The 25,372-nt window shown below is 39.4% G+C and overlaps 1 protein-coding gene across 5 annotated transcripts in view; it reads left to right on the top strand.

The window, feature by feature from the left end:
- Window positions 1-1,044: 1,044 nt before the first annotated feature.
- The window catches only part of tbc1d4 (TBC1 domain family, member 4), a 59,707-nt gene continuing 35,379 nt past the window's right edge, over window positions 1,045-25,372 (top strand). For 3 of the 5 annotated variants that reach the window (XM_041806466.1, XM_041806465.1, XM_041806462.1), the window contains exons 1-9: window positions 1,046-2,090; window positions 16,694-16,822; window positions 16,910-17,147; window positions 19,042-19,286; window positions 22,035-22,124; window positions 22,610-22,714; window positions 22,809-22,941; window positions 23,054-23,145; window positions 23,270-23,380. In XM_041806466.1, the coding sequence (XP_041662400.1) occupies window positions 1,692-2,090; window positions 16,694-16,822; window positions 16,910-17,147; window positions 19,042-19,286; window positions 22,035-22,124; window positions 22,610-22,714; window positions 22,809-22,941; window positions 23,054-23,145; window positions 23,270-23,380 (1,542 nt within the window). In that variant the 5' untranslated portion in view covers window positions 1,046-1,691. Of the gene's footprint in view, window positions 2,091-16,693; window positions 16,823-16,909; window positions 17,148-19,041; window positions 19,287-22,034; window positions 22,125-22,609; window positions 22,715-22,808; window positions 22,942-23,053; window positions 23,146-23,269; window positions 23,381-25,372 lie in introns of all 5 variants that reach the window. The other 2 variants (XM_041806463.1, XM_041806461.1) reach the window with 1 other exon arrangement.

Genomic DNA, 25,372 nt, shown 5'->3' with positions numbered 1-25,372 from the left:
CTACTATTGCTACCACTGTTTTCCAATCTACCGCCATTCAGTCTCTGGGCTTATTATCACCCAGACAGAGGCATGGTCACTCTGGAGAGAGTGAAGTGACAAAAAACTGCTCATCAAAAGAAGCCTGATTACACTGATTGGAAGTCATTGTTGCCAAGCAGCCCAAACCTTCTCCTCACAGAGTTGCTGTGATTGGCTAGCTGTATTTAAAATACACCTGATTGGTTGTTTGAGTAAGACTGGATAAGCTGAGAAGAAATGAATGGATAAAAAGTTAAATTAACCAAAATTTTGATGATCAGCTGAATCTTGTGTCAGTGCCCCATGTGACTTCTCTGTAGATCCCACAGAGATAAATAAAAACAACCTGACCTACTTTTGGTTAGTTTTATTTCCTGGTTTGGATTACTGATGTGAAATCTGAGGATCTTTTGGCGCTGTGGTGACTGCTTCTTCTTCAGCAAGTTTAGTTTAGAGCTGTTGAATCAGGACTGAGTCAACAAACATGAAACATGGCTTTAATGGTGCATGTGTTTTGTGGACTTGCCTGTAGAATCAAAATGAGCTAAGGTCAAAATATCCCACACAGAGTCCTCAGCAGTGTAAAAGGGTTTGCAGGGCTGTTGTGGCTCCTGCCTTGGTGATGGGGTTATATATGGCACAGCTGCTATTCTGGGAGAGGTGGGGAGCTTTAAATTATGGCACTGGGTAGATGGGAACCCCTTGAGTGCACTTAAGCAGAACAGATTTGATTGCAGTCGTGATTCAGCAGCACAGGCTGCATTTAAACAATTATGAACGCATAAAAACGCATTCAGTGGCAAAAAATCACTATGTGGCGAAGAAAGAACAGTACTGGAAGTAGTGCCATGTGGGTTGCAAACAGTTTGTGCACTACCAAGAAGAGGCTTTCCAGTTATTTTGTTCTGTAAAGTAAGGTGCAGCCCCGTCCTGTCACGTTTCAAACAGCGGCTGTGCCCTGCCCACTCCTCCAGCACATGGGAAGGCTGGGCGGGTCGTCGACGCGCACAGCCGCTCCGCCTCCAAGGCGTTGTGGAAGAAAGGATCCCAGTTGACGTTTGACTGCATTAAAATGCGAGCTACAAGATTACATATTTGAATTTATAGGCTCAAGAGAAAGAAATATGCCACTGCTCCGTTTAATGACGGGATTTTAGCGCGCGGACTGTTTAAACGCGCGGCCCCGTGCGCTCCGGAGAGACCCGTCAAAGAAATCAGATTTCACTGGGCTAATTGTGTTTACACAGGAGCCATCCACAGCCACGTTTTAGCAAGTAAGACTGGCTGGGACAGTACAGTACAAGCCTGTTCGCGGGTTGACTCCGCGCCCGTGCAAACAGCGAAGGAGCAGGGTCGAAAAAGCTTCAGTTATCCAATTTGACTTGAAGTCGCTGAAGGCGAAACTGTCCGGTGGAGAGATTTTGGAGAGATCTGGAAACATGGAGCGCAGCAGCTGACCAAGCACATGTTGTGCATGTTGGGTGCTTCAGTGGATAAACTTTGATGATGGATTGCGGCATGGAAAGTGTTGCAAACTAGCCACAACTGCGCCTGGCATTTGGATGTAGGAAATGTTACATTGGAATTCTTTTGGAAATTAGTTTTTTTTTTTTTTTTTTTAAATCTTCCTCGTCGCTGTCAAGGAGCTGAAAGTCAGCTGGTCTACAATCATGGAGAGTCAGGATGAGAGAGAGAGCAGCCCTCCCAAGAAAGACCGGAGGTTTTCCTTGACTTACATCGGCTGCTCCTCGCTCGACAGGCGGACCACCCTGCCCATGCTACCCTGGATGGTGGCTGAGATCCGCCGGAGAGGCGAGAAGGGCGACTGCGGCCCCGTGGTGCAGCCCAGAGAAGTCCAGCTGGTCCTAAACCCCCCCTTCGTACGGTGTGTCCCCTCCAGCAGCAACAACTCCTCCGTGTTTATATTCGAGCACAAGGCGCAGCTCATCTCTCGCTTCGTTCACAACAGCAATGACCTCACCTACTTCGCCTATCTGCTCCGGGGACAACCGGATAACCCCGAGTCCGAGATGTCCTTTCACGTCTTCAAGGCCTGCGACCCCAACCAGGTAGGCCTGTCCAGGTGTCACATACCTGTGCGCACATACAAGGGCAACAAGACTAGGAACAAGAGAGGAATAGAACAAACCAATAATATTCTGTAAATACAGCATTAGCCAGATGTTTAGGAAAAGTTTAATTCACCAGTAAAGCCCATCTTGATGAAGAATATTGCCTACAGGAAAGTCCTGATCAAGGCACAGCACATCTAACCAAGTCAAAGACATACAAACCATAAAAATGACAAAGCATAGGTCAACAAATCCTGGTTGACAGAGCAGAAAGTTGCCAGTCAAGGCATCCACAACTTCATGCACCATCCTCCTAAAGCAACAGTCTACTTTTGATAAGATACAAAGCAACTAGCTCCCCAAGACCAACATCCAGCAGCAGATTGCTTCAGGAGCAATGGACCTAAATCTACCTTTGTTATTTTGATACACACTCTGAGAATAGATGGAAAAGAGTATTTTGGCATAGGTACTCAAAAAGGTTCTACAATAAAAGCTCTCAATTATAGCAAGTCGGGCTGTTACCATTAATGCATTAAATGTGATGCAATAAAGGCCCATAATCAGAGCATTAACTTTTAAAATTGCGTTAATCACATGCTTTATCGCCCCTTTCAGTACACTTTGGGCAAGCTACTGCAGTCACAGTGACATCAATTTAGTCCATCACAAGGGAGAAGTATCAAAATCCGGTACCAACATAGTACTGGTACCAACACATCCAATACCTACTGTACCGAATCACAAGACAGATGTTGGTGCGTCATTTCAGTACCTAGCCACCCCAACGTGGGCCTCGTCATTCCAAAGGAAAGGCACAACATACTTTATGTGAAGGAGTTAGACCTGTTTCCTTTAGTTGTATGTTCTATTTTGCATCTTATTTCTGAATCGTATATGATGCAGAGACAGCTTTTATTCAGCTGCACATTTTAAAACACTTTTTCTGTTGAAAAGTATTTATTCAGGCACCATTTTTTCACCAGCACCTTTGTAGCACCGTTATTGGAAAAACACAAATGATACCCAAGCCTATCCATCACTGCATCATAATGTCTTATTTATTGTTCCCATATTTCCTTTTCAGTCCATAACAAATTCTTTTTCCCAGGTTGACTCTATCATATTCTTATTTTACCCAAATTTCCTTTTTTTCCTTAAAAATAAAAGCAGGTCTGCGTTGAAACAGGGAGTCAATTACCCTTAGTCTAAAACAGTGCACTTTAAATCCTGTTTTGTTAATAGAACTTAAATTTTATTAGAGGAAACTTGATTACCAAAAAGTTTTAGTACTCACTGAAAAATAGCATTTGTTAAGTAGCAGGTATTTAGCTATTTGAAGTTATATTAATTCAATTTAATGTTAGTAAAGCTGTGGAAACCTTCCCTCACCGAAACATTCTGTTCAAATCCAGCTCATAGCAGCATGCTTAGTAATGTTTCTCAAATCTACTTTTTTCTCATCCACCACAATTTTCACTTTCACTTTTCATAGTTTATTTTGAGCATGGTAGTCTAATGTCTGTCTCCACTGAAAGCACTACTGAAAGGTCCACACTGAATCAAGAAGAGCTCTTCTATCTAGTTTAGCACACTGTCCATGCCATACTGAAAATGCTCTCCATAGGTGGGGCAGCTCTAACTCAGTGGGCAACTTCACTCATGGTGCATAATCAACAACCAACTCAGAAAATTAGAGCTGAAATAGCTATTTTGAATCTTGAATTTAACACAACCCACATTTTTTTTTTAGTTTTACTGTTCAGTCTTAGAGTGTACAAATATTCAAAATGAGAGGCACAGATGGCCTTTGTGGCCCGTGTACAGAAGCTCTTCTTCTAAGTGAGCAGCGTAGGTTCAAGTCTGGCATGTGACTCCTTCCCTGCTCTCTCTCCCCTGATTTCTTCCTTTATTCTCTGACCCGTCCTCCCTTGATGAAAGCCCTACTAACAAATCCTTAACACAATCCAAAAGGAAATGGAAATGGAAACAGTTTCAAAGGCAAAATGCAGGAATTTCAAGATGCAACAAAAATGATTTATTAATTGCAATTAATGATAGAAATTCCATAGTTTACTGCAATTAAAATGTTTAATCATTTGCTATCCCTAGTAAATAGTATGCCAAAATGTTTAAAAACCACATGTCCTAAGGGTCCCTAGATCTACCATGTTCTGGAAATTCAAATTGAAGTACGCCTATTTCAGTTTCATTTAGCCTTGTTCCAATATTGATCTCCAATATGGCCCTAAATGTACCATCAAGTGATGAGCGTGCAAGCTAGTGCACAGATTTAAATTACAGATTCAATAAGCTTTATTGACATGAATGTTACAAAACAACATTGCCAAAGCAACATACAAAACAAGTCAATAACAAAAGTATTCATCCAAGGTAAAGTCACCATTACTAGTGATAAAAATCAATGATATGACAACAGCAGATTCTATATCCTAGCATACTGAACCTATTAAAATGAATTGGTAATCAATGTTATGCCAGGTTTTTCATTCTGACTTGTTTCAAATGGATGCTCTGAAGTGCAAATACTTAATCCAAGACATTATGATAACTATTAGGAACAGATTCAGAACAATGGCATTAAAACATCTGTTATTTATATAGTACTTTACAATACGGCATGGGTTCAAAATTGCTGTACCACAATATTATGAATTACACTGAGGTTCAATTCTATTAATTGTGTGATTGATTGTTAAGCCATGGACAAAAGAATAGCCTGTAAAGCCTGATTTAAAATCTCCTGGAGGTGATAACAATGTCATTCAGTAGGTTACAGTCAATGATCCAAACATGTTTGCTCTGGTATTAAGTATTTAGGCCACCAGTTGGTGAGAATGATAAACAGATCTCTCTGGATATTTGGTAAAGTTAATCCACCTCTGTCTGTTTATTTCCCCTAAGGGATCAGACGTCTCTGTAGTGTGACAACAACTGTATGGAGTCAGCACATTTACTCGCTGATCAGCTGCTAGTCTTGAGTAATCAACTGAAATGTGGTGCAAAACCAGGAACGTGGGAGGCTGTTTGGAGTCAGTTCTTTGTTGGATTGCATGTTAAGGTCAAAGTGTGTGTTGCTGCTATGTAAGTTGGCAGCAATTGCTTAAAACATTTTTACAGGGGTATACAGATACTTCAGTATTTGCTGATACAGCTGTCAATAGTTGGACCTACATCAGATTTATCATCTTCAAAAACTTAAATCTGCACATCGGCAGACCATTTTATACAGTTCCTATAAAAGCATTCCTCCTCCTTGATGTTTTACCATTTTATTGTTTTATAAATTAAGCATGGTCAATGTAATTTGGGCTTTTTGACAAAAAATGTCAACAAAAGAAAAAATCTTTAATGTCAAAGTTAAAAACTGATTGTTACAGAGTAATGTCAATTAAATGAAAAAAAACATGTAAGGTAAAATAAACAACTGCATGAATATTCTCCCCCTTTAAAGTGACCGACCTAATTCAACAGAGGTCCAGCCAGCTGGTGCTAGTAGCACAGTTAGTGAAATAGGGATCACCTGAGTGCAAAGAATGTGTCTCAAATGATTCAAGTATAGACACCTGTGTCTAGAAAGTCCAGCCACTGGTTAATCAGTATTCCTGGCTACCATTACACCATGAAGACAAAAGAACACTCCAAACAACTCAGAGAAGAAGTTATTGGAAAGTAGAAGTCATTGTATGTATACAAAAAAAATCCAAAGGCACTGAACATCCCCCTGGAGTTGTTTTGCTGACACCAAACACTGCACATCACCACAAACACACCATCCCCACTGTGAAGCATGGTGGTGGCAGCATTATGCTGTGGGGATGCTTCTCGGCAGCCAGCCCTGGAAGGTAAAGGTAACAGTAGAGGGTAAAATGAATGCAGCATAGAGCAAAAGCTACACAGAAATGGTTCAAAGCCAACAGGGTGAATTTTCTGGTGTGGCTGAGTCAAAGCCAGACCCCTATCCAATAAAGAATTTGTGTCTGGACTTGAAAAGGGCTGTTCCCCCTGGTCTCTGTGCAACCTGAGACTTATCCACACAGACTCAGTGCTGTGATTGCAGCCACAGGTGCATCTACTGAATACTGACTTGAAGGGGGAATATTTATGCAGTCACTTATTTTACTTTACATATTTATATTAAATTGACATTACTTTTCAGAAATCTTTTTTCACTTTGACATTAAGGAGGTTTTGTTTTGTAAATTGTTTGTTGTAAAGAAAAAAAAGCCAAATTGTATTGACCTTGGTTAGTTTATAAAATGAATAAGGGAATAAAACTTCAAAGGGGGCAAATACTTTTTTATGGGCACTATATATAAGAAAAGGTACTGTGTTCTTGAAAAGGGAACTGTGGCCTGTTGGCCTTGTCTGTAAGCTCCATGTGTAGGCTTTTGTCCTTGACATGGGCAGCCTAGGTTCAAATCAGGCCTGTGGCTCCTTTCACTGTGAAAGCTGAACTGTTTTTGGCTGATGAAGTTGTCTAACTTCACTTAGAGGTCTCTAAGTCAAAAGTCAAGTCAGGTTAAAATCATACAATAGCAGACTTTTGGGCATATTTTATTTAAAATATGTCAATTAGATCAGCTTCTGATCTAAACACCTGCTTTCTTTACTGTTTCTGTTAAAAGTCCTGGAGTTGTACTTAACCTGCCGTCGGCCAGTCTGAAATCTCCCACCATTTCACATTGCTCCTGTTTACCCAATAAACAAGGCAACCCCTCACATGCAACGTTCACAAACACATCTCCAGTTCAACTCTCACGTTTTGCATTGATTCTCAAACACGCCTGTGGTGTGTATCGTGTTTCCTGAGGTATGTGCAGTGCTGGAGCAGGCTGTTTGTCTGCTGCTGAAAGCTGAGAAGAGAAGCGGCATCGGACACTTTCGAGGTGTCGCTCTTCTTCAGGGATACAACTGTTTGCAGCAGTTAGAAAGGCATCTTGAACATACCTCGCTGAGCACGATTACGCAACATAAACTGGTTTGGCAGCCGGAGAGCGAGCAACATGTGCAAGGTGGCCCATGAGGAGCACATGGGTTATTCTACCAGTACAACACTGCCATGTACAACACCCTGCTGCCTTCATTGTTAATCATTAGATTATTTGTTAGGTGGCATACTTATTGAGCAACTGTGTTTTTTCCATGTGTCCCAACTGAGTTTGAGGACACGATAACGCCTTCCTTTGTTTTTTGAATGACAGGCCTATTCTGAGCTGTTGACATGTCACTGTGTAAAGCCTGATGAAAGGACCCCTGGCCTCTATTCATATGTCATGAAGGGTAAAAATAAAAGAATGCATGTTATGTATTTAGGCTCATAAAACCTTATTTAGCTTAGGCACTTAGATTTCCAAACAAGGGAAGAAAGTTCAGGTTGATCTGATGCCAACGAAGCATTGTCCATAGATAAACATGGAATGTCTCATTGTGTTTCCTCCTTTGTTTGAAGGTTGGGTGCCTTAAACAAGTCTTACTTGAATAACAACTTCAGTCCTCTTTTATATTTTGCTAGTTTTTGATATAGCTGTAATGAATCGTATGCTTACAAGGTGCAGCGACTGTGGATTTAAGCCACTAACAATGAAAGGTCATTGCCTTTGCTAGACAGCGTCTAAATTACTTTTTGGTTAGACTAATTAGTAATATTTTTTAATGAATTCAAGCCTTCTGTTCTTGTCAGTTGTTGACCCATCAGCGGCCCGCCTCTAGTCAGAGCTGTAGCTGTGGGTACTACCATATTGCTAAAGGGCTCTACTAACCAGATATATACCAGCAAAGAGGCATCTAAAGTTGTTGGGGTGGATTTTGATCAAGAACAAAAAGGGAACTAAGACTCTATTTACATAATGTTCTTGATCCGTCCACTCTTTAGTTTCTAATCAATCGAGAAGATGTGAACCGGTAACTATTTGTCAGAATGCCTGCTTTTATACAGCTTACAGCCTGAGCATGAATTTTCTGCACCAAAGTGAGTAATAGACAGTCAGAGTCTGCACTATAAACTACAACTCTGTGTGTTTTCCACCTCTGCTCTGACTTGGAACCAGACCACAGTGGAATCTCTCACTGACGGTTGGTGACCCTCAGCTGCTTGTTGGTGCCGTACGTCATCCAGTGATATGCAGTGACAGAAGGCTGCACTTCTGTGCCAAGCTGAGGCAAGAGTCATAAATGACTGTGCTTTAAAAGTCCAGATCAGCACTTAGAAAACTTCTAATTGGCATTGAAACAGATCAGTGGAAAGGCTGCCTTGGCTGAAGATGAAAGAATTTAATCTTGTGTTTAAAGAGGTTTTCAGATATCCGTTCTAACAAAAAAATCCAGGAGCAGGAGCGCAAATGGCCGAGTGGTTTAAGGCGCCACCCATGTACACAGGCGGCCCGGGTTCAAATCCGGCCTGTGGCCCTTCACCGCATGTCTCTCCCCACTCTCTTCCCTGTTTCCAAGTCTATCCACTGTCCTTCCTCTATCAAATAAAGGCATGAAAAGGCCCAAAAATAAATCTTAAAAAAAAAAAATCCAGGAGCACTGCACATCAAGATATACTGACTTTATTGGATTACCATTAGTTTATTTTATATGCATGTTGTACAAAGAAACACACTATATTTCTAAATTTAGAGAAACCTTTAAAATAGATTAGCACGCTGTCATTGCTGTGCATTACATTCTGGGTTGTTGTTCTCTCCACACATTCCCTTTGTTCTCGTTTTGATCCACATTAAAATAACTTCTTCCTCCTTGCCCTCCTATCTTAAACACCTCCCAGGTTAATATAAAGAAGGTTTAAGGATTACACTCAATTTGAAGAAAAAAATCAAAATGAAAGATTTGGCATTACTACCCAGAGCGCATTGTTCAACGATGGCAACCCACTTGTGAATCTATTTTTCTCATTTTCTCAAATGTAGAAATCCAGTGTATTTAATTTTTGTACAACATACATATAAAAGACACTACTGCCAACTGTGTAAGTCAGCATAACTTTATATGCAAAGTTCCTTTAAAATTGATATACCCAGTAGTCAATTCTTCTGCATATTGCCTAAATATTAGGGATCGACCATTATCAATCTGACCGATTATTGAGGTCAATATTTGGCCTAATATTTGTATTGGCATTTTATTTGACCAATAATCACTAAAATTAATTAATCAAAAAGTGTGATGCTTTGGCTCACCTCCAAGGTGTATCTTAACCTCTGGTTTGATTTCCACTCTCCACAGTCTCACCAGTTGTCCTACATTCAACACTAACCAAGTAGTGAGATTTCACATGAATACCACCCACTCAGAACTCAATCCTGGATGCCACTGACACAGTGAGCATATGACATGACTTCCTGTTTTCCTGCTTCTACTGTGTTGCTTTGTGCCATTTCTAATGCTGATGCAGTTTTCCTTTTGCCTCATGAAGTACATTTTGTACTTCATAATAAATGCTTATTGGTTCCAAATACTAGTTATCGGTCTTACAAACTACTACTTATCAGTGTTTGTATCGGCTCTGAAGAACTAATACTACAAATGCAGCCAACTCTTTAAAAATTAATTTTATAGCATTTTTAAAAGTTTATTGAAATTATGGTGTGTTCTTTATACTGTGTCAGTTTGGGTGAAATATATTCCATTGCTTATGATAGCATGATATGTGTGCCTTACAGAATGATAAGCACTCAGTGAAGAAATCCCTAAAATCAGTTAAGCCCCCAACAAATCAAGCATGGTGACCGTTGGGCAGCAAGAAGCCAACACTTCACCATGGTTGTCAAGTTGGAACCCTCCTTTGCCGTGTGTCGTAGAGTTAGTCCCATGATACCTCGTGAAGGCTGGATAGTGATCTCCAGTGCCCCGAAGCCACGCCCTTCCTTTCTAGCTCTCACTGCCCACCATGTCAACAGATGTTCTTTATCTTACCTACCCTACCATACGGCCATCACAGCCCAAACAAAAATGTCACCCTCAAAAGAACCCAGCTGCAAAAATGCAAGCTCCAGGTAGTGACAGTGCTGATACTACCTGCCCTATAAAGACTCATAGACAAAAGACAACTATTCCAGGCATCAACATTACACATAAAAACAGAAAAAAAGAATACAGAGAGGGTAAGGTAGGGAAAGTTATGTTTTTGACTTAAAAGAAAGACAGAACACTGACTACATTACCCAAATACATTTGCAATGTTAAGATACCTAAATGCTGCCAGTGTATTTAGGCAGTTTAGACCGTGTGCAGGAGGTTGGCTGCCGGCAATTTTGATCATTTTAACACAACAAATTAGTCAGGATTACCTGGGTTCTTGTTGTGGTGATAACAGGTATCAACATTAGCCACTTTGTTTGGAAAGTTGAGCTCAATTTCACTAGCCACACCCAGGTCTGATTACCACCAGAACTGTTGAATCAAGAAATCACTTAAATAGAACCTGTCAGACAAAGTGAAGTTAGCTAAAAGATCTCAAAAAGCAACACACCATGCCACTGTCTAAATAAATTCAAGAAACAAAGTCACTGACATCTAACAGTCTGGGAAGTGTTACAAAGCTATGGAACTCCAGCAAACCACCGTGAGAGCCACTACCCACAAATGGAGAAAACTTCTAACAGTGGTGAACCTTCCCAGGAGTGGCTGGCCTACCAAAATTACTCCAAGATTGAATCAACCTCTCATCCAGGAGGTCACTAAAGAGCCTGTTACAGCATTTAAAGAGGTCACACTTGACTTGGTTAAGGTCAGTGATTCATGATTCAACAAAAGAAAGAGACTGTGCAAAAATGGCTTCCATGAGAAAGTTCCAAGTCCATAAAACTCTGCTGACTGAAATGAACACAAAAGGAGTAAGCCAAGTTTAGTGAGTTGGCTGTAGACATGATCATATTACATGCAGAATGAGGAACTTGAGGCCATATATTCCTATCTGTCTTGTGAGGTGGAAACGTGTGTAATCTGCTCTGTCAAGCAAAGACAAAGCGCTGCTTTAGAATGGTTGGAAACACACCCTGCAATTACCTCCATCTGAGCACTGTCACAGTCAAATCTTATTTACAGATCACAGGATCAAGAGAGTTCCTGTTTGATTGAGGACACAATGTGAGAGAAAACTAAGAGCTCCTGATGAATGCGAATATGCATTCCATTTTACTTCTTTATAGATTTATGATACGCAACAATGACCCTTAGAAAACTGTATTTTTATGTATCAGAAAGGATGTTGCTTTAACACCGTTTAATTTTGCTGCTGTCCTGACACATTGAATTGGATTTCAGTTCCATCATAAGCTTCTTGCGTCATTTTAAGGAGACATAGAGAGGTTTGTGTTGCTTTGTTTTGAGTTGGGACAGGAGCTTTGTTTAACTATGGTGTGCAGTTGATACTCAGGCAGATGGAAAAGCACGGGGACGATGTCATGGTTGTAGTGAGGTGCAGCTGCAAACACGTGACGACAGAGAGTCTTTTAACCAATCCCTTCAGATGCACAAAGACAGTTGTTTCCTACAGCAACATTAATACTCCAGGTTTATGCTTCAGTGTGTTTTTTCAATGTTATTTTCTTGTATTTGATAAATTTTGACTGACTTTCCCAAAACTTTGATGTCTTACTTTGAACCTTGCAGCTTGCAATCTGATTGTCCCAACATAGTGCATTATCTTTCCCTCTTCTTCTGCTTCCCCATGCTTTCTTCCTTATCTTCTATTGGCAATATGATAACCCATGACTCTTTAAGAGAAGTCAGGACTTATTGTGGATGCTGTGAGCGAATGTGTTAGGCTTTTACTGCATCTCATTGTTGCTGATAACAGCAACACAAGTATGTGCAAGCTACTGTTTGAGCAGATATTATAACAGGCTGTTGAAGGGGAGGTTTGACATTACATGAGCTATGCATGCACTGAGCGTGCTCAAGGCTCTTTGAGCTCAGGGGGAATCTCCCTGTTCGTTTCCCCTAATCTCCAATGCAGTGCTCAGCTGCTTTATGAAGTCAGGCTTTAGATCACCACCACTGTCAGTGACATTGTTTTATGAAGCAGGACAGAGATGGGTGAAGGTTAGATGTACTCTAGCTTAAGAAATGGTAATATTTGGAGGAAATGTTAGAAGACTTTCAGGGGCAAAGGCACAGCTTGCCTCTGTTCCCTGCAGCTCTCTGCCTGTCTGTGCCTGTCTCTACCCGAGGAATGAGCACCTTTACTGACTCTGCTTTGGGTGGACTACAAATAATTAATCAGATCAAAAGGTCCTGTGGCATCATCTTACTCATGTATAAACCAGCAGCTTCTTAAAATGTTAAGACATTGTGGTTATTTTTTCCTCTGTGACAAAGGTGTTCAGATCCAAGGCCTGATCAGATGCTGCACCTGTGATTCTCCCACCTTTTTAAGTTACCCTGACTTCTTAGTGTTGGCACTGATTTTACCAAACTAAAAAAACATCAGCTCTACAGCACAAGTTAATTTTTCCTGCAAATATAGCAATTCTTTTTCACCCACTGTCTTCCAGGGTCAAGGCAGTCCTCTCTCCTGCATTCTCTTTGTAAATAAGCTAGCATAATAGCAGTGAGGAATAGGGTGTGTTTTTTCCTACGGTGTTAAGAGAACCTAATCTTAAAGTGTAGTGAAGTCTTACATTCCTTACTTTACATCAAATAAACAAGATCTAAAACAGCCAATCAACAGCAAAGCCAAACACACAGCTAGTTAGCTAAAAATCCCTCTTTAGAAATGAAACAACTTGGTATGTTCTTGCTTATACTAATAAGCTAACGCTTTTTAAGGTAGTAGGCTAAGCTTATTTCGTTATTAAGAAATTGTATTTTGAATTTCCATTAATTAAAACAAGATTTAGAATTCAATAAGAGGTAGATTGTAAAAATCTTTTACGCTACAGTAAATCTCATACTCCAATTTTTGAGCCACAGATACCAAAAAAGTAATTTAGGTTGTATTGTTCACAAACCCACCAACATTAGTTAGCCAAGAAAAATGTAGTGTTGGGAATACTACAAACAGACATAGGGAGCTACAAGGCACTATGTAATTTAGAAACTTAAAGGTAAGAAATTAAAAATTTTCAGTGTGTGTTTTTTTTTTACTGTAGTTGCTGACTAGATTCAGGAAAACATCAAATTGTTTAGCTAATTACTAATTATCCATAAAATTAGTTTATGTCAGGGACACTGTAGTAATAAGATAATTTCAGGGAAACTTAACATAAAGCTAACATAGGAATAAGCTAACTTCGGGAAATGTAGAAATAATCTAATGTCAAGGAAGCAGAGCAAGCTAATGTCAGGGAAATGTGGTAATAAGCTTATTTCAGAGAAACAAAGTATAAAGCTAACTTCAGGGAAACGTGGCAAAAAGCTAATCTCAAGCAATTGTAGAAGTAAACGGATTTCAGGAAATTGTGGTAGGCCTATTTATATGACTTCAGGGAAACATAATGAGCAGGAAAACAGTGAAGTAGTAAGCTAATTTTGAAGAAATGTAGGAATAAGCTAATTTCGGAAACTTGGAAACAAGCTAACTTCAGGAAAGCTTAGCAGAAAGCTAATGTCAGGGAAACACTTCTGCTAATTTCTCAGAAAATTTAGTATAGAGCTTACTTCAGAGAAACAGAGAGCTAACTTCAGGGGTACTTTTGAAGTGTGAAACTTATTTAAGAGAAATGTAGTACTAAACTATCTTCAGGGAAGCAGCAAAACCTAATGTCAGGGAAAACCTGTAGTAATAAGCTTTTTCAGGGAATTGTACTACTATGCTAACTTCAGGGAAACTTATTGAGCTAACTTAAAAGAAACATTTAAGTAGTAAATTGATTTTAGCAAAATGTTGTAGAATGAGCTTATTTCAGGGAGACTGTAATAAGCAAACTTAAAGAAATGTCGTAGAAAGCTAATGTCAGGGAAATGCTGTAGTAATAAACTTATTTAAGGGAAATGTAGGCCTATTAGCTAACTTAATGGAAGCATGATAAGGGAAACGCTGAAGTGGTAAGCTAATTCTAGAGAAGCATTGTACTCTTTTGATAAGTGTCCAAATGAATATGATACAGTTAAAGTATTTAAATTTGAACAAATTTAGGGTTTTACTCTATTACCATGTGCCAGTTTCTGACCAACCCATGCAAACAATCTATGGCTAAAATGTTTCATTGTGATTAATCTAAGAATTTCTAGAGTTAATCTTGATTAATCTACCTTTTTGTAGCATTTTGAAAATCCAAATTTAAAACAATTTTTGTTTCATGTTTGATTTGTGTTCTTTCTTCAATTAAGGGCAAGTGACTTCCTCTTTGGATACAGCCTGCGTTCAGTTTGAAAGCAAATAAGGAACTCTGGGTAGATCGAAGATCATTACATGAACTTAGTGGGACAAAAGAACTTGTTATGGACTGAAAAACAAAAATAAGGTCATGGTAAAAAAGGTAAATGTTTGGTAACTCAAACAGTTACAGATGACTCTTGACTTGTCCACTGAGCTGTCTGATTATTCGAAACTACAAAGGGACATTAAGTTGTCAGGTTGGACTTATTTTATAGGTTGCAGGGAGATGTTGCAGTGACTTAAACAAAGTGAGCTGAAAGAGACAATAAAGTAGGCAATTAATCACAAAAAACACACTAATTATTGACCTAAATTAATTACAATTAATGCATCAATACTGATAGCCATAAAAAGTAATCTTGTTGGCATTGTAAAAGACTGGCTAGCAACATGAATTAGCATGGCACATGACAAATTCAGTGCACATTTCTTTGAGTCCTGAAAAAGGAAACTTTGTTTTGTAGTCCCTGGAGTCTAATGTGGAATTGCGGAGGTGAGTATTCCCATGGTACCAATAGTTCACAGTGCCTTTGTTTTATGTCATCACTAGGCTCCCCTGTAGGTTTGATGTTACTGAAAAGACTCTTTCAAAAGCCTTAAGGACAGCAGAGAACTGAGCCAGCTAACTGTTTGGAAAGCTATTTCATGGGTCATAGTTTTTTGCCTCAAGACATGGCCTAGTATGTATTAAACAAACAACCACCACCCCCACCACCTGCCCTCCACCTCCTCTCAATGCAGCCTTCTGTCACCAGCCGGGCACTGCTCAGCCCTTGGGAGGGCAGGCACTTGGAAAATGGAGACTTTAAAATAGCTCATGTGGCTAGAGCAGCAATATGGCAGACAAGTATTTGATCTCTGAATCTCGGGTATAAACTGTCTCATGAAAGCAAGAGAGAGGCTATTGTCAGGGTGTTTTATTCACAATCATTCCCTTCCTGTTTGCCTGCCGTCTTGCTTCCATCTCATTGTTTTGGTCACACACCTCTGGAGTAAGATTGATGTTTTAAGTTACATAACATCCCTCCCTGATATGCAAAAAGCGTTTTATTTGCTCAACAGCTGGTCTATAATTCTTAACAGATAGGACTGCAGATCTGTGCATGTGCAGAGACTCTGTTTGTTTCAGCACTCATTGTTGACTTAAACATGCGACTTGGCTGACCTTGGCTGCAGCCTTGGTTTGACAGTTAAGAGTGAGCTGGGACTCCAAGGCTGCAAATCCTGTTATGTCTGCCAAAACTGTTGAAATCTCAACAGCGAAAGTATCTCATGACTAAGTTAAGTTGGCTTAAATTTCCTTGCGTTGCTCAAGAGTTTGCTTTGAAAGAATAACTCTTTCTGTCATGACTTGTTGCATGCAAGTTTTGGATACAGATTTCCTCCTTTCACTCTTTCTGCAGGTGCACTCTGCAGCACTTTGAAGCCAAAACAGACCCCATGACCTTCAAGTCTTCTGTTCAGTCTTGTTTTCCACAAAATGAAGATGTTATTTCTGTTAAATTTGTAATTTTTGGTGTCTTGTTCAATAGTAGGTCAAATCTTGTTGTGTTGTTCTGGCCTAGAGGTATTTGAAGATCCTAAGTTCAGGTTATTTGTTAGTCAAAGCAAGTTCTTGGTTGAAATGCAACTATCTACTAAACATTGACTTCTGCTGGTGCACTTTTATATCCCAAAATGTTACTGAGCAAGTGGGAAGTCATTCCAGGTTGCTTGGGTTTCTTTGTGGGACTTTTAGTCAAACTGACTTAGAGTCAAAGAAACTGTTTAGATAGTAAAGTTCAAGATAGTTTAACAAATACATCTTGCATCTAATACCTCACTCCTGATTAAGTTTTTGCTTTTCTTAACCATCCAAATTTTAAATTTATTCAGGCTAAAAAGAGCCAATGGAAGAACTAGGCTGCAAAAACAATTTCAAATGCACCACGGTTTATTTTTTGCATCTTTAGTACTTTGCAAAATGAATGCATTTCCTGATTTAAGTGGATAACGAATCAAAACTCTTTGTTTGAGGTGACATTGTTATTGCACTGTTTTTTTTTTTAATCGTTTAAAATCCTGTGTGTTTTTGGTACAAATTGTGTTTGTTTTTGCAATGTTCATGTTGTTTGGCTGTAAAAGGAGCTGTGCTGAAGTTTTTCTTTGCTATTTTGATCCTCTTCACTTCCCTTTCTCTTTTGTTATTGTTTCCCTTGTTCTGTTTTTCTATTCATCATGTGTGTATCTGTTCCACTCTCCTTTCTTAAAGGTCCCTGAGGTCATCAGCAGGATTCGCCAAGTGTCCAAATCCGCCCTAAAGGAAGAAGCCAAACCCAAACAGGAAGCTGATGAGGCCTTCTACAACTCCCAGAAGTATGAAGTGCTCTACTGTGGAAAGGTATAAATGAGTACCGTCCTTATGAATATTACTTTTGAATCTGATTCAGCAGTTGAATCACTACAGCTAAATTAATAAATTTTCCAGGTGACAGTCCTGCACAAAAAGGCTCCGTCCACCCTTGTCGATGACTGCATAGATAAGTTTCGTCAGCATGAGGTCGAGCGAAAGCGACTGCGACTGCTCAACGGTCAGAGAGGGTCCACAGAGAGCGCTCCAGTGGAGTTCCTCATGGGAGAAGATGGAGACCCACTGTCATCTGCTCTGAATGAAAGTAAAGAAGGCCTTGAAGGTCTTGGATTCGAGGATATCAGTGGGACAGGAGGTAAGGATCTCATAAAGATCATACAGGTGCAACCCAGAAAATTTGAATATCATGCAAAAGTGAATTTTTTCCCATTATTTACTTTAGAAGGTTAGATTTCTATATATTCTAGATTCATCTCAAACAAAGTGGTATATTTCAAGACTTTTTTTTCTAACATTGATGATTAAGGGTTACAGAAATCAAAACTACTATGCCTTCATTCTCGTACTGTGGTTCAGTACTGCAATCATGGGGAAAACTGCTGACTGCATTGTCCAGAAGACAATCACTGGCACCCTTCATAAGGAGGATAAGCCACAGAAGTTCACTGCTGAAAGGGCAGGCTGTTCTCAGAGGCTGTATCAAAGTATATTCATGGAAAGTTGACTGGAAGGGAAAAGTGTGATAAGGAAAGGTGCACAAGCAACAGGGATGCTCAGCCGTCAGAGAATTGTCAAACAAAGCACATTCAAGAACTTCACAAGAAGGTGACTGAGGCTGGAGTCAGTGGATCAAGAGCCACCACATACTGACAGGTCCAGGAAATGGGCTACAGGTGTTTTGTCACACCACTCTTGAACCACAGACTTTATAAGCTTGTAACCTGGCCTAAGGACAAAAACTGGACTGTTGCTTGGTGGTCCAAATTCCTCTTTTCAGATGAAAGTAAATTTTGATTTAATTTGTAAATCAAGGTCCCAGAATCTGGAGGAAGATCAGAGAGCTACAGAATCCACTGTGTTTGAAGTCCAGTGTGAAGTTGTGACAGTCAGTGATAGTTGCGGGTTCCATGTCACCAGACTAAACAATACAGACAGGGTGAAGGCTGCTATTAAAGCAACCTGGGACCTCCTGTGGCTTAAACTCCTTGTGAAGGGTGTCGATGATTGTCTTCTGGACAATTAACAATTCAGCAATCTTCCCCATGATTTCAGTTGTGTGTGCTGAACCAGAGTGAGAGAATGGAGGTTCAGAAACCCTTTGCAAATTGGATATTTTCACAATTTTGTAATATTTTGAATAGTGGATTTTTGTGAGCTGTAAGCCTTAATCATCAAGATTAAACCAAAAAATCAACAAATATTTTATTTCTTGTGTAATGAATCTAGTATATATGAAAAAGTATCTTTCCAAAGTAAACCACCAGAAAAAAATCAACTATAACATAATATTCAAATTTTTTGAGATGCACCTGTATGTGCTAAATCAAAACAAAGATTGTGTACTGCTACAGTAGAGACAAAAACCCTTTGTTGCTCAACTTTAATTTCATTTAATACCAACATGCACGACTACAACAGCCATGCATTGCATTGTATAAAATCTTAAGATATTAGAAATTGTAGGAATTAATTGTCTTTTCTGTGAACTATATATTGTGTACAAGAAGTGGACATAGCCCCTTTAATTCAGATGTAAAGCCAGCGTATCGGGGGCTACAAACCTGTTTTTAGGGGAAGATTACACTGGTTAAAAAAATTAGTCACCGGCTGAGAAAATCTCAGTTTTTCCCTCATTTCAATCTTTCCCCAGTGTTCATTTTACTAATCAATCAGTGATCCCAATAGCTAGTTTAAAGTTCTCCTCAATAGAGAATTGTGTTAGTGTTGTGGATTTTGATCCTATTTGCATAGAAAGTGAGGTAAAGTGAGGTAAAGGGTAGAAATATGGCAATTAATGTCCTTCTTTTGGCCTAATAGTCACATTTGGCTCTTCAAAAACAAGATGGAAATGGCCATACTATGTAACTTTCAGCTTCAAAACAGCAATTCTGAAAGTAATATTTGATGTTATGGTGTCCATTTCAGTTAGAACCTGTCAGGTTACCTGTGTTGTTACCTTACACACCAATTTAAATGGAAAATAAAAGTGCTATAAACAATAGAAATAAACCATGGTTCCTTTGTTTCAGGTAAAAGTTTGTCCAGCAGTGCCAGCCAGAGCAGCCTGAGAGGAGCGTTCCCTGAATGCATACTGGAGGACTCTGGTTTCGAGGAGCCTCAGGAGTTTCGTACACGCTGCAGCAGCCTGGCGGGGAATCTTCAGAGGAAGCCGGGAGAAAACGTCATCATGGGCCCCACACGTCGCAGACACTCCAGCGCACCAAACCATGTCCAGCCGACTGATGCTGACAAAAACCGCACAATGCTCTTTCAGGTAGAGGTCATTTATGAAGAAAAGTGCCTTTGAGTTCCAGTGAAAAGCCAGTTATCTGCTGTAGTTTTGCTGATGTCTTGGTTTTAAAATGAGCTTATGGGCTTATTCCTTATCTCTCTGTGAGCAGCTGTGCTTTATCATAACAGTTATGTTCTCTCATTAAACCAGACACTTGGTATGCACTCATACTCAAGTTTGGGGCCGGATTGTTATGCATGAATAAAAGTCATTTGCAGTGCACTGTGATGAATGATTACTGTGTGTGATTCTGGTACAGAGGAGCGATGTACAGCGTACATCTGTAATGAGTTGTGGTAATATTTTAACCACCTTGGTGGTACTCCAACACTGAAGTGGATGCAAGGTTTATGGGTCAAACTATAAACATACTCCCTTCAGTGAGATTGATGGATGCTTTTTGGTTCCTGCCAAGTCAGAATTTTTCAGTTTCAAGAACTTAATACCATCTGTCACACCAGTAAACCCCATGCACCATTGTTTGCCCCCCTTTTTGCATTAAGTCCAGCAGCCTGTTGCTACTGCAAATCATTTTTATAGCATTTGACTGGCAGTTATACTGCACAGACCAGCTTTGCCCTGTGTTACAGTTGCAGTTAAAGAGGCTGTAACTCCTGAGGAGAATTTGTTAATGCAAGTGCTACTCCTGAGAAAACATGAGGGGGCTGCTGCTTAGTAAAAAAGCATGCAGGCTGCAGAGAAAGTCAGCTGCCATTCCTCACACACCATGCCCATTTCCTCATGGAGCTAATTTTAAAATTGAGAGCACGGCACTCAATATGATACTCCACGTGTCAGTCAATTATGGGAAAAATCGTTTGTGCAGGCCTGTTGACCTTGTTCTGAGAGTGCATAAGAGTTTGTTTATGTGTGTCATTCATCATATTCACATGGCAGACATTTTCCTTTGACATCATGCTAATGGGGAGAAGCTAAACTGTTCTGATGTTTCAGATTATTCAAGTGAAGAAGTGAAGTGTGTTTGATTAATAAATGATTGACAAGTCACAAGAAATGAGATATTTCATATTTCAGAGGGAAAGAAGATATTTGCTAAGCTGTTGGTTACTGTTGGAAAACAGCTTAAAATAGCACTAACATTTACCATTTGCTCGCTAACCCCCGTTAAGTACAGTGCCTATAAAAAGTATTCAACCACGTGGATATCTTACCCTGTTATTGAATTTATGTAAAAAATACATTAATGTACAAGTCAAAACAGATTTCTACAAAGTAATGTCAATTAAACAAAAACATATGTAGGGTAAAATAAGTGACTGCATACATAATCACCCCCTTCAAGTCAGTATTTAGTAGATGCACCTTTGGCTTCAATCACAGCACTGAGTCTGTATGGATAGGTCTCACTCAGGCTTGCACATCTGGACGCTACCATTTACTCCATTCTTTGCAAAACTGCTCAAGCTCTGTCAGGTTCCACAGGGATCAGGCAAGAACAGCCTTTTTCAGGTCCAGCTACAAATTCTCTTTTGGATTGAGGTCTGGGTTTTGACTTGGCCACCCTTGAACATTCACCTTGTTGTCTTTAAACCATTTCTGTGTATTTCACTGTATGCTTTGGGTTATTGTCTTGCTGAAAAATAAATCTTCTCCCAAAGCTGCAGTTCTCTTGCAGACTGAACAAGATTGTCATCCAGGATTTTCCTACATTCATTTTAACCTCTATCTTTACCAGCCTTCCAAGACTGACCCCCGAGAAGCATCCCCACAGCATGATGCTGCCAACACTGTGCTTCACGGTGGGGATGGTGTGTTTTTGGATGTGTATTGCTATCCCCAACGTTTCAAGTTTTCACTGTCCCAAGTTTTCTCTATTTGTGGATAATAGCTCTCACCAAGGTTTGCTGGAGTCTAAAAGCCTTCGAAATAGCTTTGCAACCCCTTCCTGATAGATTTCAATTGCTTTGTTTCTCATCTGTGCTTAAATGCCATAATATTGTGGCATGATGTGTTGCTTTCTGAGATCTTTTAGCCTTCTTCACTTTACCAGACAGGACCTATTTAAGTACTTAGCTTTCCAAAAAATGAGGTTAACCACAGTCAATTCATGATTTAACAAGGGGGCAATTACTTTTTCACATATAGCCAGGCAGGTTTTGATGGCTTTTTTACTCAATGAATTAAATCGTCATTCTAAAACTGCATTTGTATTCACTGGAGTTATCTTTGTCTAATATCAGAAATTGTTTGATGATCTGAAACATTTAAGTGTGGCAAATATGAAAAATAAGAAATCTGTATGGAGGCAAATAAAATTTTTCACATTGCTGTATCACTTTGGCTACTGAGTTGAAAGCACTTTGTCAGGAATTTTAGACCATAAGCGACAATGTTAGCTGACTTTAGCTAATGGGTGTAAAGAATATGTTATTAAACCTATATTCTTGGCAGATTTTCTACAGTATTTTCTCTGTCCATTGCTTTTCAGTTCCTGAACGATGCCTAAAAGTTTCAGTGGTGATGATTTGTGAAAAATGCAAAATTTATTAGACTGAGAAACTGGGGCAAAACATCTATCAAAACAGCATGAGTGGGATATCAATAAAACATGGTGCCACTGTGTAATCATGATCAATTATAACTGCCTTTCTTTTGATACAGGGGTTATCTTTGCCTCAAATGTTATACATTACAAAATCTATGAGGGTATTCTGTGCCTTTTTAATGTCTCCATGTTCTTGCTTGACTCTGTACTTCTGTGTTTAATAGGTCGGGCGTTTTGAAGTAAACCTCATTAGTCCAGACACGAAAACAGTGGTGCTGGAGAAGAACTTCAAAGATATCTCATCCTGCTGTCAGGTTGGTTTATTTTTACTTTCTTTATTTTCAATGAAAGCCCCTCTCTCTCTCTCTCTCTTTCTCTCTCTCTCTCCATCTTCCTGTCTCTACTGCAGCCTTGGCCAAAGCATTAGCTCACACTACATTTGCATTTCTTTTCTAGACATCTAATGCATTAGTGTCCTTTTTTTCATAGTACAGTACGCCTTTTATTTCCGATCCATAATTGGAAACCAAATGACACATTTATCAGTGAAGTAGGAATCTACTATGCAATCCAGAATCCTTAAATAGACCGACTGCATTAAGATAATGGACTGTCTAATGTGGGCAAAGTGGTCATTTCCCTAATTGAATGGAAACTAGGTGAATGCCAAGAGTGGTTTCATTGTCCCTGACATGTCTGGTCCTTGCATTTTTATCATCTGTGTAAGAGGACTTAATACAAAGATGCAAAAGTGCAGGCATTGTTTAACTTTCCTGTTTTTTTCTTGATTTTGCTGCAGGGTATCAAACAGTCCGACCATTTTGGATTCATCTGTCGGGATCAGTTGGAGTCTGGTTCCAGTCAGTATGTGTGCTATGTTTTCCAGTGTGCCAGTGAGTCCCTGGTAAGTCCCACCAAACATTTCAATGAAAATTTCTGCAGCTTTTCTCTTAAATCTATACTTTCTTTATTCTCCTATCTGGCTCTGTGTGTTACAGGTGGATGAGGTGATGCTGACGCTGAAGCAGGCCTTCTCTACGGCAGCAGCTTTACAGAGCAACAAGACCCCAATCCAGCTGTGCGAAGCCTGCCCCATGCACGACCTGCACAAGCTCTGTGAGAGGATTGAGGGTAAGCCACGCCACACGCTTGTAATTTTCACTGATTTGACCTTAGTGATGGATTGTATGTTCACAGAGTCAAAGCAACATAAGAGCGTTCCTATTTCCTTCCCTGTTTCCAGGTCTTTACCCACCCAGAGCGAAGCTAGCCATCCAAAAATATCTCTCCCAGCTGACTGATAACGAGCAGGTTGACATTTTTGAGCGAGTTCAGGTGAGGCAGCCCAGTAAAATATTAACAGGATCGACTGCAAAATAACAGACACATTTACAGCTTTTTGAGATCATGATTTCCGGTGTTAGTTACATTTTTAAGATGAGTGTTTATGTGTCTGCAGAGATTGAAGCCTGTGTCAGACCAGGAGGAGAATGAGTTGGTGATTCTCCATCTGAGGCAGCTGTGTGAGGCCAAGCAAAAGACACACCTCCACATCGGAGAGGCCCCTCAGGTAAATTATATGAGTAATAATAGTCCAAAACAATTTGACATGTGTTTCACTCCAGTCTGACTAAAAACAGAAGAATGTGGTGTAGTTAATCAGTTATAGGCCGGGTACAGGAACTTTTAACATCATAAGACCTTGCATTTTCCCTATAAGTAGATTCAAGATCTTTGTTGTTGTCGTGCATTCCAAACAGCTAAACAAACTCCTGTCTGCACAACAAATTTACCTTTTGGGGCACTAATAATGATACCTTGAACCTTAAAGCACGGAAAGAAAATTCTGCTGCCACGGGTCTCTTAATCAACGCAATAATAGAAGATTGCTTACTTCTTGAGTTAAGGACTCTTTTTATATTAAAAGTGTTTGTTGAACGGTAGACCACTATTTTGTTTCATGGATTATTTTCACATAATGAGGGAGAAAAGCTGTTAAAATGAAATTGCATTACCGGGGACACCACTTGGGTGACAGAATTCACAGCTGTTGACACAGAAAAACACTGGTCTATCACTAGTAAGCTGCACAAACATGCATGAGATACAGCAGCACAGCAAGAGCATTTGGCAGGAGTTTGCACTTCCTTATTTAACATTTTTTGCGAAACATTCAGCGTTTCCACAGCAACAGTAAACATGTTGTGCTTTCCATGGCTCTGTCATGGCAGCCACCATGACAAGACACAGACCTTTATAAAAATGTAGCACACAGTTAATCATTTTTTTAGTTAATCTAGACAATTCAATTTCAAATTTTGGCACATTGTACTTTAAACAATAGCCAAGATGTTAAACATCCTTTACATTTAAAAATGAGACCTTAAGTTTTCTTAACAAGCAGTTTCAATATGTATGTTGTCATGCAAGTAAAATAACTTTGATTGTTGACAACAAAATCCTTGGCTCCATCTCACAATGCTTAAAAAGAAAAGGTTAATGGGAACAACACACAACTTAAAGAATATATTCAGACATTAGGTACAATGATAGTACAAGGGGTTTAAATACAGAAACAGAATAAAATATTTTTCATGAAATATACATTTGTAAAATCTAGTTAAAATAAAGTGGAAACAGATGTAAGGAACAACTAATACCATTGAACAAACAAATGTCTCCAATAAAGAGTTTTATCCCAATGGGCAAAGCTATTAAATGTGTCCCAGCCCTTTTGGTGTCCCCCTCCTATGAGATTGTCTTCTTCTTAAGTTTTGACTTTGTGTTTTTTTGATACAGCTACAGTTTTAAATAGACAGAGAAACATGTTGATTATGACTTAGTAAGTTACATCAGGCCCAGCCACAGAATTTGCTGGGTCCTTGAAAAACTCTGGCCCGCCCCAGGTGTGATGTATTGATGATATCAATATATATTTGTTGGATCAGTAGCAATGGTGCTGGCATCTTTTCTAACAGTTACTTAATTTTGGAGCTGAAAAAATGTGTCAAGCTTTTTACAGTGTTATATAGTGTTTTATATGTTTTATAGTGTTGAAAACATTTGTCTTTGCCCATTTTTAACCTCTTCTCACCAATTTTTAACAGCCTGTCATCACATTTTTTCATCTGGCCTGCTGTGACACTTTTTGGCCACTTTCTACTCATTTTTGCCTCTTTAAATTCCATTGTTGACACTCTTTGCTATTTTCTTGTCTCTTATAATACATTTTTGACATTTTGAACAATTTTATGCCCAACTTAACCCGTTTTTGGCCTCTTTTGACCCCTTTTTGCCACTTTTTAACTGCTTTTCACCACTTTTTTCTGGCCAACTTTGACACTTTTGGCCATTTTTACACTGTTTTTTGATTCTTTAAACCCTTTTGTTGACACTCTTTGCAATTTCCTTGTCTCTTATGATACATTGATATGATTATAATACAGCTAATACCCCTTTTCACAACATTTTCTGCCCATTTATGCCACTGTGAACGGATTTTTGCCACTTATTACAATTATTCAATCATTTTTTTTTCCCTTATCCTTGTCTCAGTTTCTTT

The sequence above is a fragment of the Cheilinus undulatus genome, linkage group 15, assembly GCF_018320785.1.
Source record: "Cheilinus undulatus linkage group 15, ASM1832078v1, whole genome shotgun sequence".
Lineage (NCBI taxonomy): Eukaryota > Metazoa > Chordata > Actinopteri > Labriformes > Labridae > Cheilinus > Cheilinus undulatus.
The sequence above is the reverse complement of the archived record's forward strand: the minus strand, read 5'-3'. Positions and strand labels throughout refer to the sequence as shown.